Here is a 13,221-nt window from a genome sequence, read left to right as displayed (position 1 = left end):
AGACACGAGAAAATCCTTTATTAACAGGATTATGAGATTTGGCTATAAGTCATAAAGTTCCTGCTTGACTGGTTGTGACTCCAGCCTCACACCAAGCCCTCTGATTACTTTAATCCCCCTTTTAAAGGTACAAGCCCACTGATAGCTGCCGCCTTGTTTAAATGCATTCAAAGAACCATTACATGCTTGCAGGTCAAGGGATGCAATCCTAAAACTGACCTGCACTCTAAGGACAAAGGGGGACAGGGGGATCTCTATCTCACCTTGTCCAGGAGGGTGTTGAGCTGGTTATGGCTGACAGATAGACGGCTCTTCAGGACACGTCTGAACTCCTCTTTCCTCACCAGGCCTGTCCTGTCAGGGTCCAAAGCCATGAAGGCTGACTTGATGTGCGGCAGTCTATCATGGATTAGGGGCTCCATCATCCCCAGAGTGAACTGCTGGCCTGGATGGGAGGTCACTGGGCAGGCTGGGAGGGTGAGATATTGATGAGGGGTGAAATATCTTATGTCACTTTAAAGCTACTATATTTTTGGGAATATACGGTATGAAATATGCACTGAAATATTACCATCAGTTGTGGGGCTGAAAACATGTTTGGGTTTATATATTATTAGGTATGTTACAATGTATTTTATAGTGTATTTTTCAGCCAGTATCCTAAAGTGTTTCAAGTCTTTAAGGAACAGAAAGTGTCTATTTTTGGGGTACTCAGCACCTGGTAAAGAAAGATCTGCGTGTATCCCTCACATTGTCTATTTGTGGTTAATAAATTGTTTAAGGAAATTAATAAGAACCTGTATGATAGACAATGTATTGTTAAAGCAGTTAATCTTTTGGAAAAGGGCTGCAAAGGCCCTGGACCGAAATCCATTTATTAACAACTTATTACACATTTTATTAATAGACAACATTTACAACTGCATTATTACCAAACAGAAAGGATGCACATCATACAAAGGTTTTTGACAACCCAAAATTACTATTTTCCCATGAAAGCGCTATAATCATCTGCAGGAGATCTAAATGACATCAAAAAAAGGGCTGATTCAGTCAATATTATTTATTATTATTAAGGTGAATCTGTTTTATATTTTGAGGCAAATACAAACTAAAGGTTGAAAAAGCTACTTACCTCTGTCTGTGTGGATCCATGTCTGCCAGGATCTCCCACCTGTCTGTCTGCGTGTGGAGGAATGTGTGGTGCTCAGGACCGTGCTGGGACGTGGGCCAATGACCAGTTGCCCCAGTCCAGGTTGAAGAGGCATTAGCTTGGACATACTGGGTGAAACTGATGTGTGTGTGTGTGTGTGTGTGTATGTGTCTGAGGAGAGAGACAGGAGAGTGACAAACAACACTGGGATAGTGGACTGTCGTTGCTAGCTAACACATGAACATGATCTCTCTGTCTCTCTGTCTCTCTCTCTCTCTCTGTGTGTGTGTGTGTGTGTGTGTGTGTCTGTCACAAACACTTCTGAGTAGACCATACAGTATTCAACCATTCAGCCTGGTTTTGTTGTTTTGTTGTCAAACCAACCCTGTCTCCATGGATGCAAAGAAACAATGTATATTTTTCCCGTAAATGTTCAATAATAGCACAGACATTTAGTTAATGAAGGGCAGTAATATAAAGTAACTATGCAGAATTACTGAAAAAACATACTTGTACTTTACTTGAGTATTTCCGTTTTATGTCACTTTACACTTCTACTTCAATACATTTCAGCATGTTGTACTTTTCACTCCACTAAATACACACCTATAGTTAGGCTACTGGTTACTTTGCAGCTTAATATTTAAAACATCTTTAATGAGCATATAAAATACAATGCATTGTCATACAGTAAATTGCCAAACAGTATACAAAATAGATACAGTTGGCGCCACTGTTGTTTCCAAGGCTCTAAAAATTCACTGTACCTACTCAGCACCAAACAGGAGGCCGATAACGTTAGCATCTAGCTGATGAACACAGAACATTTAGCAGCTGAAGAGCCAGACACTTTACTCAGGACCAAGTCTGGAACAAAACAAAGCAACTGTGAAAAGAGAGAGAATATTAGACTTACATTCATCAGGTGGACATGAGCAGGACTCCAAATGAATGCTAATGTTAACTTGGTATCAGCTAGAAATGTAAATAAGCAACTTAGCTAACAAGGTCGACACAATCAACTTTAGAAGATGATAATATGTGTTGAAAGCTTGTGTTAACCTTTCCTGCTTCAGCGTCCAGACCGTGGTCGGGAAGCACAGGGGAGACTTAGTTTACTGCTCCAGGGCCGAAGTCACCGCTAACTTCGGGGTTAACTCCCTCCACTTTATCAACAGGTAGCAAGCAAGAAACGGGAACTCAGCTTCAATCTTGAGGAGTTGCAGCATTTATTCTCTGCCAGAACAGCTCCAACTGTACATACACTGTACTATTACTGTCACAGCTAACTGCTAACTTTACTCTCTCTTACTGCTCCGGTCGCCTCTAACACAGTCACACCCGCTCGCTCTCTCGCTCGACCACACACATGCGTCATGCGCACTTCCTATGCACTGGGCTATTTCTTCTGGAGACTACGCCACTCGTATAACACTACCCCCACTCTGGATGGCATTACCCCATAATTCCACTCCAGCACAATGATACCCATCAACATTTTTTTTTCTTTTACAGGTATACAGTCCTCATTTGTAAAGAGTCCATCTGAAAGGATCCAGTGTAACCAGAATATTTACAGTCCATTGTAGGAGGGAACTAGCAACAGGTGCAGTTTCTCAGTGCAAATATGAACATGTAGCAGTCTTTCTTATAGGGTGCACACATCACAGCCTAGCATAATAAACTCTGGAAGAGGCATTAATAACACTTACTACACAGGCATGAACTTATCTGAGCCCTAAACAGGCGACCGGGAGCATATGAAACTAACTTCACTGCATAAAGGTGTTCCCTTAACAGAAAAATACAGTTGTATCACAGTGGATAATTACTATCAAACAAATACTCCTCAAGTTTCTTTTCTTTTTTTTTTTTTTTTAAATGTAGTAAACATATAAAATAACAATTAGCTCCAACAATAGCAAACAGTACAAGACATTTCCCCTCATTCTTTTTCTCTTAACACTGGGAATTGTCCTTTAACCCTCGGAACTGTCCATCAACTGTCCTTAATGAGCCACCCACTCACCATACCTGGCCGGGGGCCCACGTCCGCGGCTTGGTCTTCGAGGACGACGACCCACCTCTCCACCCCCACTATCCTGAAAGTCCCTGGGGGAAGGAAAGTCCGGGTGAGGAAGGTTGGAGGGGGGGGGAGGTAGCAGATGAAGGGGTGTGCCCTGCTGGATCTGGTGGAGTGTTGCCGGAGGTTTCCTCCGTGTCTGCGTTGGAGAAGAGGCCAGAGAGCTCCAGGTCTGGGTCTGCAGAATCCATGTCCAAGGCTGGAGGTGACACCTCCACCGGTGCCCAGTCCTGAGCCTGCTCCATGTCCCAAGTGTTGTCCATCAGCTCGCGGCTGCGATAGGGCTTCAGCTGATCATGGTGAACCACTTTCACTTTGGTTCTTGGGCCTTTCTGGATGCGATACACTAGGTCATCCAGCTGCCCTAGGATGAAGAAGGGACCTTCATATGATGGGAGGAACTTCCTGACCCTGTTCTTGGCCTTCTTTGTGCCCTTGATGAGATACCACACAGCATCTCCGACCTGATACTGTGTGCGGCAGCAGTTCTTATCATACTGTCTCTTTGCACGTTTCACAGATTCACCGAGTGCATCCCTGGCGATTTGATGCGCCAGCTCCAGCCGCTCATGGAGGCGTTGAACATACTCAGGAGCAGAGGGAGCGGTTTCAGAGTCAGGGGGCAAACCGGTTACGAGGTCTATCGGCTCACTCACTTCCCGGCCTAACATCATGAAGTTGGGGGTGAATCCAGTGGAACTGTGCCTTGTCGCTCTGTAGGCCATGACAGCATAGGGGATCATGAGGTCCCAGTCCCAGTGACAGCGCTCCGCTGTTGTGGCCAAAATCTTTTGCACGGTGGCATTGAACCTTTCTACTTGGCCATCAGACTGAGGTCGAAAGGGTGTGGTGTGTGTTTTCTCGATACCGAACAGTGTGCACATTTTCTGGAACACTTCTGACTCAAAGTTCCGACCCTGGTCGCTGTGCAACATCTGTGGTGCCACATAGCGACACACCCACTCAGAGGCCAGCACTTCAGCCACAGTTACTGCCTGGTCATTGGGTAAGGGGAAGGCTTCCACCCATTTTGTGAAATAGTCCTGTATCACGAGCACATAACGGTTCTTGCGCTCTGTCTCATTCAGTGGCCCCATAATATCCAAGGCGACACGCTCCATTGGGGCTCCCACCCTGACGGTTCCCATGGTGCCTTAAGGGGCCTGGCTTTGGACGCACAGCTGGTGCAAGTGTGGCACCAGAGGGCAACATCCTCTCTCATTCGGTACCAGTAGTATCGAGTCTGCAGCCGTGCCACAGTGCGCTCCACACCAAAATGTCCACCAACTGGTCCCTCATGCATCTGCCTCATGACGTCAGGCTGGAAGGTGCGTGGCAGCACCGCCTGTGGATAGTACTGGGTGTCATCCAGACAATAGAACCGCCTGACTAGTATTCCATCTCGGACGTAGAGCCGCTTCCACTGGCTCCAATAGGCCTTTGTGGCTGGACTGTGTGGGGAGACTGTATTCCATGAGGGACGCTCGCCACTGGCCTCCCTCCATGCCCTGATAGGCGCAATGTCTGGGTCAGCCTCCTGGGCCTGTTGCAGCTCTTCCAGGGACCAGCCAGGAAACAGTACAGTCTCCCTGGTCCTAGTGAGATAGATTCTCTCAGGGGGCTTTAAATTGTCCATGTCTGTGTGTAAGGTTTCCTCTACCCCCACTGGAGTCACTGTTGTCACGGCTGGATGTCTCTCTACCCCCACTGGACTCTGCACCGCCTGGTTGATGTCAGAGTCCAACTCACACTGCACAGCTTGGTGCCTGATGTTTGCTGGAGGAGGGGCGGGGCCCGGCATTTTACATGGACAGTTCTGGCGACCCGGCTTCCTAGAGAGGCTGTCTGCATTGTTGTGCAGCCGGCCAGGGCGATGGATGATCTCAAAGTCGTACTCGCCGAGTCTCTCCAGCGAACTGGCGAGCTGTCCTTCAGGCTCCTTCATTTTTGTCAGCCACCGGAGACTGCTATTGTCAGTGCGCACGATGAAAGGACGCCCCAGGAGGTCCTGCCGGAAATGTGACGTGAACTCCACCACAGCCAGAAGTTCCCGCCGTGTGGTACAGTAGTTCTGTTCAGCTTTAGACAGTTTGCGACTCCAATAGGCCAGCAACGCTCCCTGCCCTGCTGGACTTGTGACAGAATGGCACCGATGCCAACAATGCTTGCATCAGTGTCCAGTATCATGCTACCCTGGTCTAATGGGTAACCCAGGACTGGTGTGGTGGTTAGCAGGTGCTTAAGTCTGTCGAACGCCTCCTGGCATTCAGTTGTCCACTGGAAACGGGCGTACTTCTTGGTCAGGGCATGGAGGGGCTCTGCCACAGTAGCAAAGTCTTTTACAAATCGGCGATAGTATGATGCCAGGCCGATGAACTGACGAATCTCCTGGATGGACTTTGGTGTGGGCCACTCCTGCACCTTCTGGACTTTGGAGGGGTCAGTAACAACACCATCTGCCGAGACGATATGAGCCAGGTAGGCTACTTGACACTTGCTCATATATGTCATCCCTCAACACATGAAGAGCTTCACCTGGTTTGTGGACCCGCTATCTCAGTTCAATGGCCACTGCAGCAGTGTGCTCTGAGCAGGGGCCATAAGCAGTCTCCATCTCCTCCACCAGACGGCTGTAGTCCCACTGAGAAGACCGTGGATTTCTGTGGATTACTGCCCCTGCTGCACCCACCAGACAGAACTTAAGATGAACAGCCATAGTCTTTTTGGACCAGTAATTTGCTTTAGCACAACTCTCAAACCGGTGAATGAACTCTTTCCACGGAGTGGTGCCATCATACTGACCAGGACGTAAGGTGGGGACTCTCTCCTTGTGATCATAGTCATCCTCACTTTCAGATGAAGGCTCATAGTATGTAGGACTGGGCTGGTGTGCACGTGACTTGGGCCGCTCACATTAGGGGAAGGAGTGCTTTAACTGCACAGTTTGATTATTGCCCTGCTCAAATGAATGTCCATAGTTAGTGTCTTTGAGTGAACAGCAGCAAGGGGTGTGCAACTGTGGGTATGTTGGGAGTGAAGAGTAACAGGGGACTGGTGTGCTCTGAGCAAAACTCCCTGGATGGGCTGAGGCAAAGGGGTTTGCACTGGGTGCTGCAGTGGCCGCAGCTGATGGAAAAACTGTGCTGTATAGCTGTAATGGCTGGACATGGGCCTGGTGATTGAGCACATGGGGGTACGAGTCTTTGCTTTTTGTGTCTGCCCCACAGTCTTGGAAAAGGTAACTTTCCCCGTCGGCGTCAACAAAGGCATTAGTGCTCGCTAACTTTAGCCGAGCTGGCACATAAGATGTCTCACTCGTTTGCTGTTTCACTGTAACAGTCTCACTTTCACATAGAAAGGGGTTGTAATGTCCATTATTTCCGTTCCTTTTACTCACATAGTCCGTTTTTATTTCCATTTCACTTACTGCAGTCAGTGACATGAAAGGATTGGAGTGACTGGTTACGTTTCCAGACTGACTGTGCTGTTATTGGCCGCGGTGCGCTGGTTAGCTGCCGCCATTTTAGCTTAGCTTCTTAGTCAGGTGGGGAAACACAGGAACTTTTTGCAGACTTTTCCGGTTTATTTCACCGTTTTGCTCACCACTGCTGCTGCTTATCCTGTCGTGAGAGGGTCCCTTCGTGGTCGCCAGTGTTAACCTTTCCTGCTTCAGCGTCCAGACCGTGGTCGGGAAGCACAGGGGAGACTTAGTTTACTGCTCCAGGGCCGAAGTCACCGCTAACTTCGGGGTTAACTCCCTCCACTTTATCAACAGGTAGCAAGCAAGAAACGGGAACTCAGCTTCAATCTTGAGGAGTTGCAGCATTTATTCTCTGCCAGAACAGCTCCAACTGTACATACACTGTACTATTACTGTCACAGCTAACTGCTAACTTAACTCTCTCTTACTGCTCCGGTCGCCTCTTACACAGTCACACCCGCTCGCTCTCTCGCTCTCGCTCGACCACACACATGCGTCATGCGCACTTCCTATGCACTGGGCTATTTCTTAAAGAGACTACGCCACTCGTATAACACTTGTTTCTGCTGCCCCCAAGTGGCCACAAATTCATCAAAATAGATATTGCAGGTTAACATTTCGTATGCAGACTAATGAAGTATATTTACACTGTGGTATCGCTATTTTTACTTTAAACAAGGCTTAAAAGCAGCCAGTATGACCACAAGTGACAATTAGGCTACATGTTAATGGTAAATGCTAAAGTGTTATGTAGCACAATAAAGAACAGTTGTACTGAAGCAAACTGAGTCAGTAAATGTAAGTTACTCAGCAATATCTGTTCGCTAACATTAGCCGGTCTATGCTACTGGTCACACCAAGTGAGACTGTAAAAGAAAGATGACAATGACAGGATAATGATAAATGCTTAACAGTATGTAGCACAAGTAAAGAAGAGTTAGTTGTACGACAGCAAACTGTCTCAGTAATGTCCATTACTCAAGAATATCTATAGTAATATCTATAGATAAAGTTTGCTAACATTAGCTACCATGTGCTACTGGTAAAAGAAAAAAAATCCCTCAGTGAGAGGAAGATAGTGTTATTTCTTCTTTTAGTCACATAGTCTAAGAGATGAGAAGAGATCTATATGCAAGAAAAGATCTCAACACCTCGTCCACCATTGCAAAATCAGGAAATAAGTACTGAGATCTTTTACTTAACGTTACCACAAGTAAAAGTATGTAAGTATTGGAGCAGCAAATTATACTTAAAGTATCAAAATGAAGTACTGTTAACTGTTCTGCATTTATAGTAATGCATACTGTTAGGTGGTCTAATCTATAACAATGCATATTTTATAAATTGATCATTTAACATATAGAATATTGAACCAAAAAGTGGCTCTAGGCTACTGTAATTATAGCTGGGAAATAAATGGAGTGGAGTAAAAAGGACAATATTTTCCCCTGAGATATAATGGAGTAGAAGTACAAAGTACCATAAAAGAGAAGTACAAGTGCCTCAAAATTGTACTTGATATTTACAGTACTTGAGTAAATGTACTTAGTTACATTCCAACACTGCTCACATCCTCACCTTTACCTGAGTACCATTTGTGGTCAAGAAAAAGGATGCATTTTTTCAGGTTTTGGTGCAGATTCCTGTTACCCAGCAAAGAATTTATGGATGTGCATGTGTCTCCTACCCCATGTTACAATCCTGTATATTCCTAATTTGTACTGTATGTCATTTATTTTACCAGCCTCACTTTATTTCGCTGACTCTCATTTTCCAATTTTCATACAGGACTTTAGACACTGAAGAGTTAAAAGAAAGAGAATGCATTCATCAGATATTGCCTGAAGACACAACTTTATTAATAAACCAGCAAGCAAAGCATGTAAAATACAACGCAAGACGCCCAGGAAACAGATACAGGCATGTATAAAAACCCAAACAAACCATAAAAGTGCAGATGGGCAGCTGAAGCCTTGCCAACGGCTGTAAACAGAGTGACAGAAGAAAGAACAATGAAAAGAAAGAATGAGCAGCCATAAAAGAGGAGGCATGACGAGTGTGTGCTGACGTTGTCATTTACATCCACACAATAAAGACATTCACAAGTGTCTGTTAGAGAGCAGGGACTGGTCTGTTGGACTGGAAACTACTGTGGCAACGGGAAGAGGAGGAGGAAGAAGAGAGGGTTCTCATGTGTAAGTGATGCTTCAGGTTAATAGTCTGATTCCAGATACTGCTGCTGTTGTGACACTACAGTGAGTCGCAGAATACAGTTAATGCTGGTTATGGGTTAATACTCCGCATTCTCATCTCCTGCAGCCAAAACCTGACATTTCTGGGAAAAGAGAGAAACAGAGATTTGACAGATTCACATCAGTGGTGATGTGTAGCATGGTGGACATAGGCCTTGAAAACAGTGTGTGGACCAAAGCTGGATTACCAAGCAGGTCCCAGCCCCTTAGGGATTCCAAAAGCACAGGTTCACTTTTGTACGTAATTTGATTCACTGCTATTTGTTACTACCACTAAAATACAATACCAAATTAAGGCAGTGGGAGTAGAGAGCCTTTAAGACTTTACATACAGTATATTATGCTCACATGGTAAATTTTCCTTAAATGTTTAATCAAATTGCCCTAATTGACGCAAAAAAACATGTGGCCAGTGGCGTCATTAGGATTCCACTGACTGATTTTTGAATATTGGGGCCTTGAGAGTATTTTACTGATTAAAACAAAACAAATTGTCAGTACACCTTAGCTCTTTCCCCTGTTATGTCTATATTAGAGCAATCTAATGTCAAGGCCCTGATCTTGAATGTAATTCACAAAGACATTAAAAGTCATTGAAAAGTTCTTGAATGTCATCAAATTGGATCTTAATGAACTGCATCAAAGACAAGTGTCTAAAATTAGCCTTTATACATGACATATTTTCTATTTTGACCACCAGAGGGAAAAATGAGCCACGTTTGGTGACATACAGTAAATATAGTGCAACAACAGCTTGCTAATATAACCAACATGTTTGGATACTGGACAAAAATGCCAGTGAAGAGTTGAGTATGTTACTCCTGAAAGCCACTTGTGTAGAATTATTATGTGATTATAGCATCTTTCAAATTATTCTGATGGCATAAACTTTTCATTGTAGAGTAACTGAAATCCTAACATCCTAAAGCCAAGTGGTGACGTCTTTGTGTTGCTTTCAGCTCATTCAACTGACCACTGTGTTATTTTTAATACTACCACCAGGGTGCACCAAAGTTCAACATTTGTAAATTTGGCTTTAGGGCTTTAAGGATAACTGACAAATCCTTAAATTTGAAGTCAGCCTGGGAAGTCTGATGCACTCTGGTGGTATGACTGAGCATTGACAAGACATAACTATCTCTTGCACTATCTGAAACACATATACACACACATGAAGCTCATACATAAGTGTACAGTGACAATCAGTGCTGGTGGCTGAAGATCCTGCAGCACTTTGAGCAAAAAAAAAAATCATGATCATTCACTCTCCCAGCTGTGACACTGAGCTGCTGGGATGATTTAGTCGTGATAAGCTCCCTCTCTACAGATTTGGCTTTGCTTCGTACAATTATCATCTATGCGTTTATCTGGCTCAGAGCCACTGATGCATCAAGACAACTATCGCACTCAGTATCAGGGTGAGACCAATATTGGTTTGACAGAATAATGGCCTGATATTGGTGTTGTCTGTAACAACCACAATTCTCTTTGCGTATTTTGTTTTCTCCTTGTTACTGCTCAATTATGTTTTCCAAGCCAGTAAAAGATATCCCAGCGGCCAGCGTTAGCAAGGTGTTGCTGGATGAGTTCATTTCTCACTTACAGGCAGTAATGTATACCAGTTTCCCCACCAATAAATAGGTGTGGGTGGCCTGAACTACAGAGCTCCTAACCTTAAAACTGTTTCATTAGTCTGGGCTTCCCTGAAGAGTTTTAGTGTTTTATGATGGTGTAAATGTTTCAGAAGTTTTATCTACCTGACAACCAGAAACATCAGAGAGAAACACTAAGGCTACGCACAGATATTTGTGGCTGATATGCTCTGTCAACCATAAGTCGAAGTGTTAGTTGACTACATAAAGTTCCCCTTTATTGGAAATCTTTTTAAGCAGGATATATCTGTGGCTGAAAGGGAAACATCCATGTTTTCTTTTTGACATTAGATGGTGATCTTGAGCACCCTAAGCACCCTTCTATCAACCCAAGTAGCCTTTTATATGGCCCAAGTGCCTGTTTTTTTTGTTCAAAAACATTAGGGCAAAAAAAAGGAGGATTTTCACCACTTGTAAGTTTAACACAAAAGGTTGACTATTTGGTGGTAGCATATGAAATGTCATAGGGGTGTCGTCATGGGCTTGTGGACAGTACATACATTACCATGTAACCTGGTCACAGAAGAAGCAGATTAAGCAAAGTAGGCCATAGGCCTCTAGGCCTGGCTACTTCCTGCAGCTCCTAGTGGCTGATCCTGATGCATCTCCGGATGGGAAGTACAATCCCTCCAACATGTTCTGGGTCTGCCCCGGGTCTCTTCCCAGTTGGACATGGAGTGCGTCCACAGGGCTTGAACCACCTCAACCAGCTCCTTTCAGTCCATTGAAATGTCCAAGCCCCTAACACAGTCCCTAAGGGCAAGCCCAAACACCCTACCAACCCCTCCGAGAATTGTGGGAGCAGTGTTGCTGGGGCAATAGCTTCTGGTGGGGTCTCCCAAGCCAAAGTGGTCTCAGTCGAGGGGCCAGACCAAAAGTGATTCAAGAATTCTTAAGGCATCAGTATGCTTCGAACAAAGTGTTTCATGGATCGTCAAACAATGTCTGAAATCCTCCACCCCCCCACCCCAACTTTCTGATGTCTTAATTGGGGTGGCTGCGTACAACAAGTTATGTAACTTTCCAAAACTGACAATCCGACTATCATCTCTTTTTCATTCCTCACGCAGCTACTTCTTTTTATTCTACTTTTCTGTGTACAAATGAGTGCAACACCAAGAAAACATTTGAGGAGAAACTGTCTTAAGGTTTGCGCTGTTATCCCAATTTGAACAACTATTGTGTCTCAACCCTACAGTTTAACAGCAGGCTGCCTTTGAATGTGGCCATTTGGAATAGATATAAACACTTTTGCCTTTAGATGTGGTTGAACAACACTTCCTACTAACTGGTTAGTGTATCGGCCAATTACGGACAGAGCAATTTCACCCAGAAGAGGGACAATCGTGACATGAAAGAATTAAATAGCTGAACTGGGCATGCTGACGTGTGTTTCAGTCACAAATATCTGCACGTAGCTTGAGTTTAGCTATGAATGCGGCCATATTGTAGGATTTTGAACATTGGCGTAAAGGTTGACCAATACTTCATCTTATAAGTATCCGCCCTATATCGGTCGAACCCTGGTCAGTATATACACATATACATACACAGCAGTGGGAACATACTGTGGAGGTAGGGGTTGAGGGAGGTTTGGTTTTACTATTGATTGAGAAATTTCAATAAACTCCTAATAAATCTAGATTCATTTTGATCAGTCCACAAGGGAGTGGTTTTTGATGACTCGAGACAGACTGCATTCTGGAAAAAGTCTTGTAGTGTAATCCCACTGTCGGACTGTATCATTAAACTTCAGACTGGTTGATTGAATGGAGACGTAGGAGCGTGGGTTTTGGCAGGAGGTGTGCACTTGTTGACTGTACTCAAGTAGATCAGTGGGAGGAGGGCAGGGTGAGGCGCTCCTCACAGGCAGAAGTCAAAGGTCAGGTCAGACTTGCCCATCTTCTGTCTGTACATCGCATCGAACTTGTCATTCATTGACACTGTGAAGATGTCCTTCCACAGACCCACACGACCTGAATGGAGGACACACAGGGAGAGGGAAGATAATTAGGATTTTAAATATTGAAAAAAAATAATACCTTCAATTTTTTTTATTTCTGGGCAAAAAATGTTTAATCTCTCTCCTCACTGAAACACTTGTGGCCCTGCTGATGTTGCTCTGCATGTAGACTGATGTAACAAAAAAAAACACATAACTTTGATGATTCATCTGACAATAGACTGCTCAGAGGGGAACAGGAGAGTTAAGGGTGGTGTGGAGGGAGGGATGTTGGCAAATATACTACATGAGGTACAGATGCATGACGGTGTTTCAGATCAACGACTGGCCCTGTTAACTGATGACTTTTGTCTGAATGCGTCAGTGGTGACAGCAGCTGTTGAAAACAAAAAGCGAACATGTATGTGTCCTTTACTTTAATTCATTTTAAATCAATACCCATCATCTGGGTTCTTTTCTTAGTTTACTATTTACGTATGTGAAATTGTGTCCGCAGCAAGAAGCATTCATCTTTTGGAGCATTACTTTTAATGCGGGGGGGGGGAAACTATAGATTAGCAGTGCAGCTGGCATAGCCTATATCTTGAGAGGTTTTATACGACTTGAAAATGTGGCCCATACTCAACCCATTAACCTA

General features: G+C 44.4%; 2 protein-coding genes across 7 annotated transcripts in view; both read right to left on the bottom strand.

Annotated features, from left to right (window-relative positions):
• The window catches only part of efcab6 (EF-hand calcium binding domain 6), a 70,545-nt gene extending 63,251 nt beyond the window's left edge, over positions 1-7,294 (bottom strand). For 5 of the 6 annotated variants that reach the window (XM_042402844.1, XM_042402847.1, XM_042402845.1 and 2 more), the window contains exons 1-2: positions 1,136-2,263; positions 264-469 (exon numbers count right to left, since the gene is read on the bottom strand). In XM_042402844.1, coding sequence (XP_042258778.1) covers positions 264-469; positions 1,136-1,280 — 351 coding nt within the window. In that variant the 5' untranslated portion in view covers positions 1,281-2,263. Of the gene's footprint in view, positions 1-263; positions 470-1,135; positions 2,264-6,895 lie in introns of those variants that run through there. The other variant, XM_042402842.1, reaches the window with a different exon arrangement.
• Positions 7,295-9,609: 2,315 nt separating this feature from the next.
• Positions 9,610-13,221, bottom strand: part of sult4a1 (sulfotransferase family 4A, member 1) — a 28,329-nt gene continuing 24,717 nt past the window's right edge. Inside the window, exon 9 of the mRNA XM_042402859.1 lies at positions 9,610-12,597. The gene's annotated coding sequence lies outside the window, so the exon portion shown is untranslated. The remainder of the gene's footprint in view (positions 12,598-13,221) is intronic.

Source organism: Thunnus maccoyii, chromosome 23, assembly GCF_910596095.1.
Source record: "Thunnus maccoyii chromosome 23, fThuMac1.1, whole genome shotgun sequence".
Lineage (NCBI taxonomy): Eukaryota > Metazoa > Chordata > Actinopteri > Scombriformes > Scombridae > Thunnus > Thunnus maccoyii.
The sequence above is the reverse complement of the archived record's forward strand: the minus strand, read 5'-3'. Positions and strand labels throughout refer to the sequence as shown.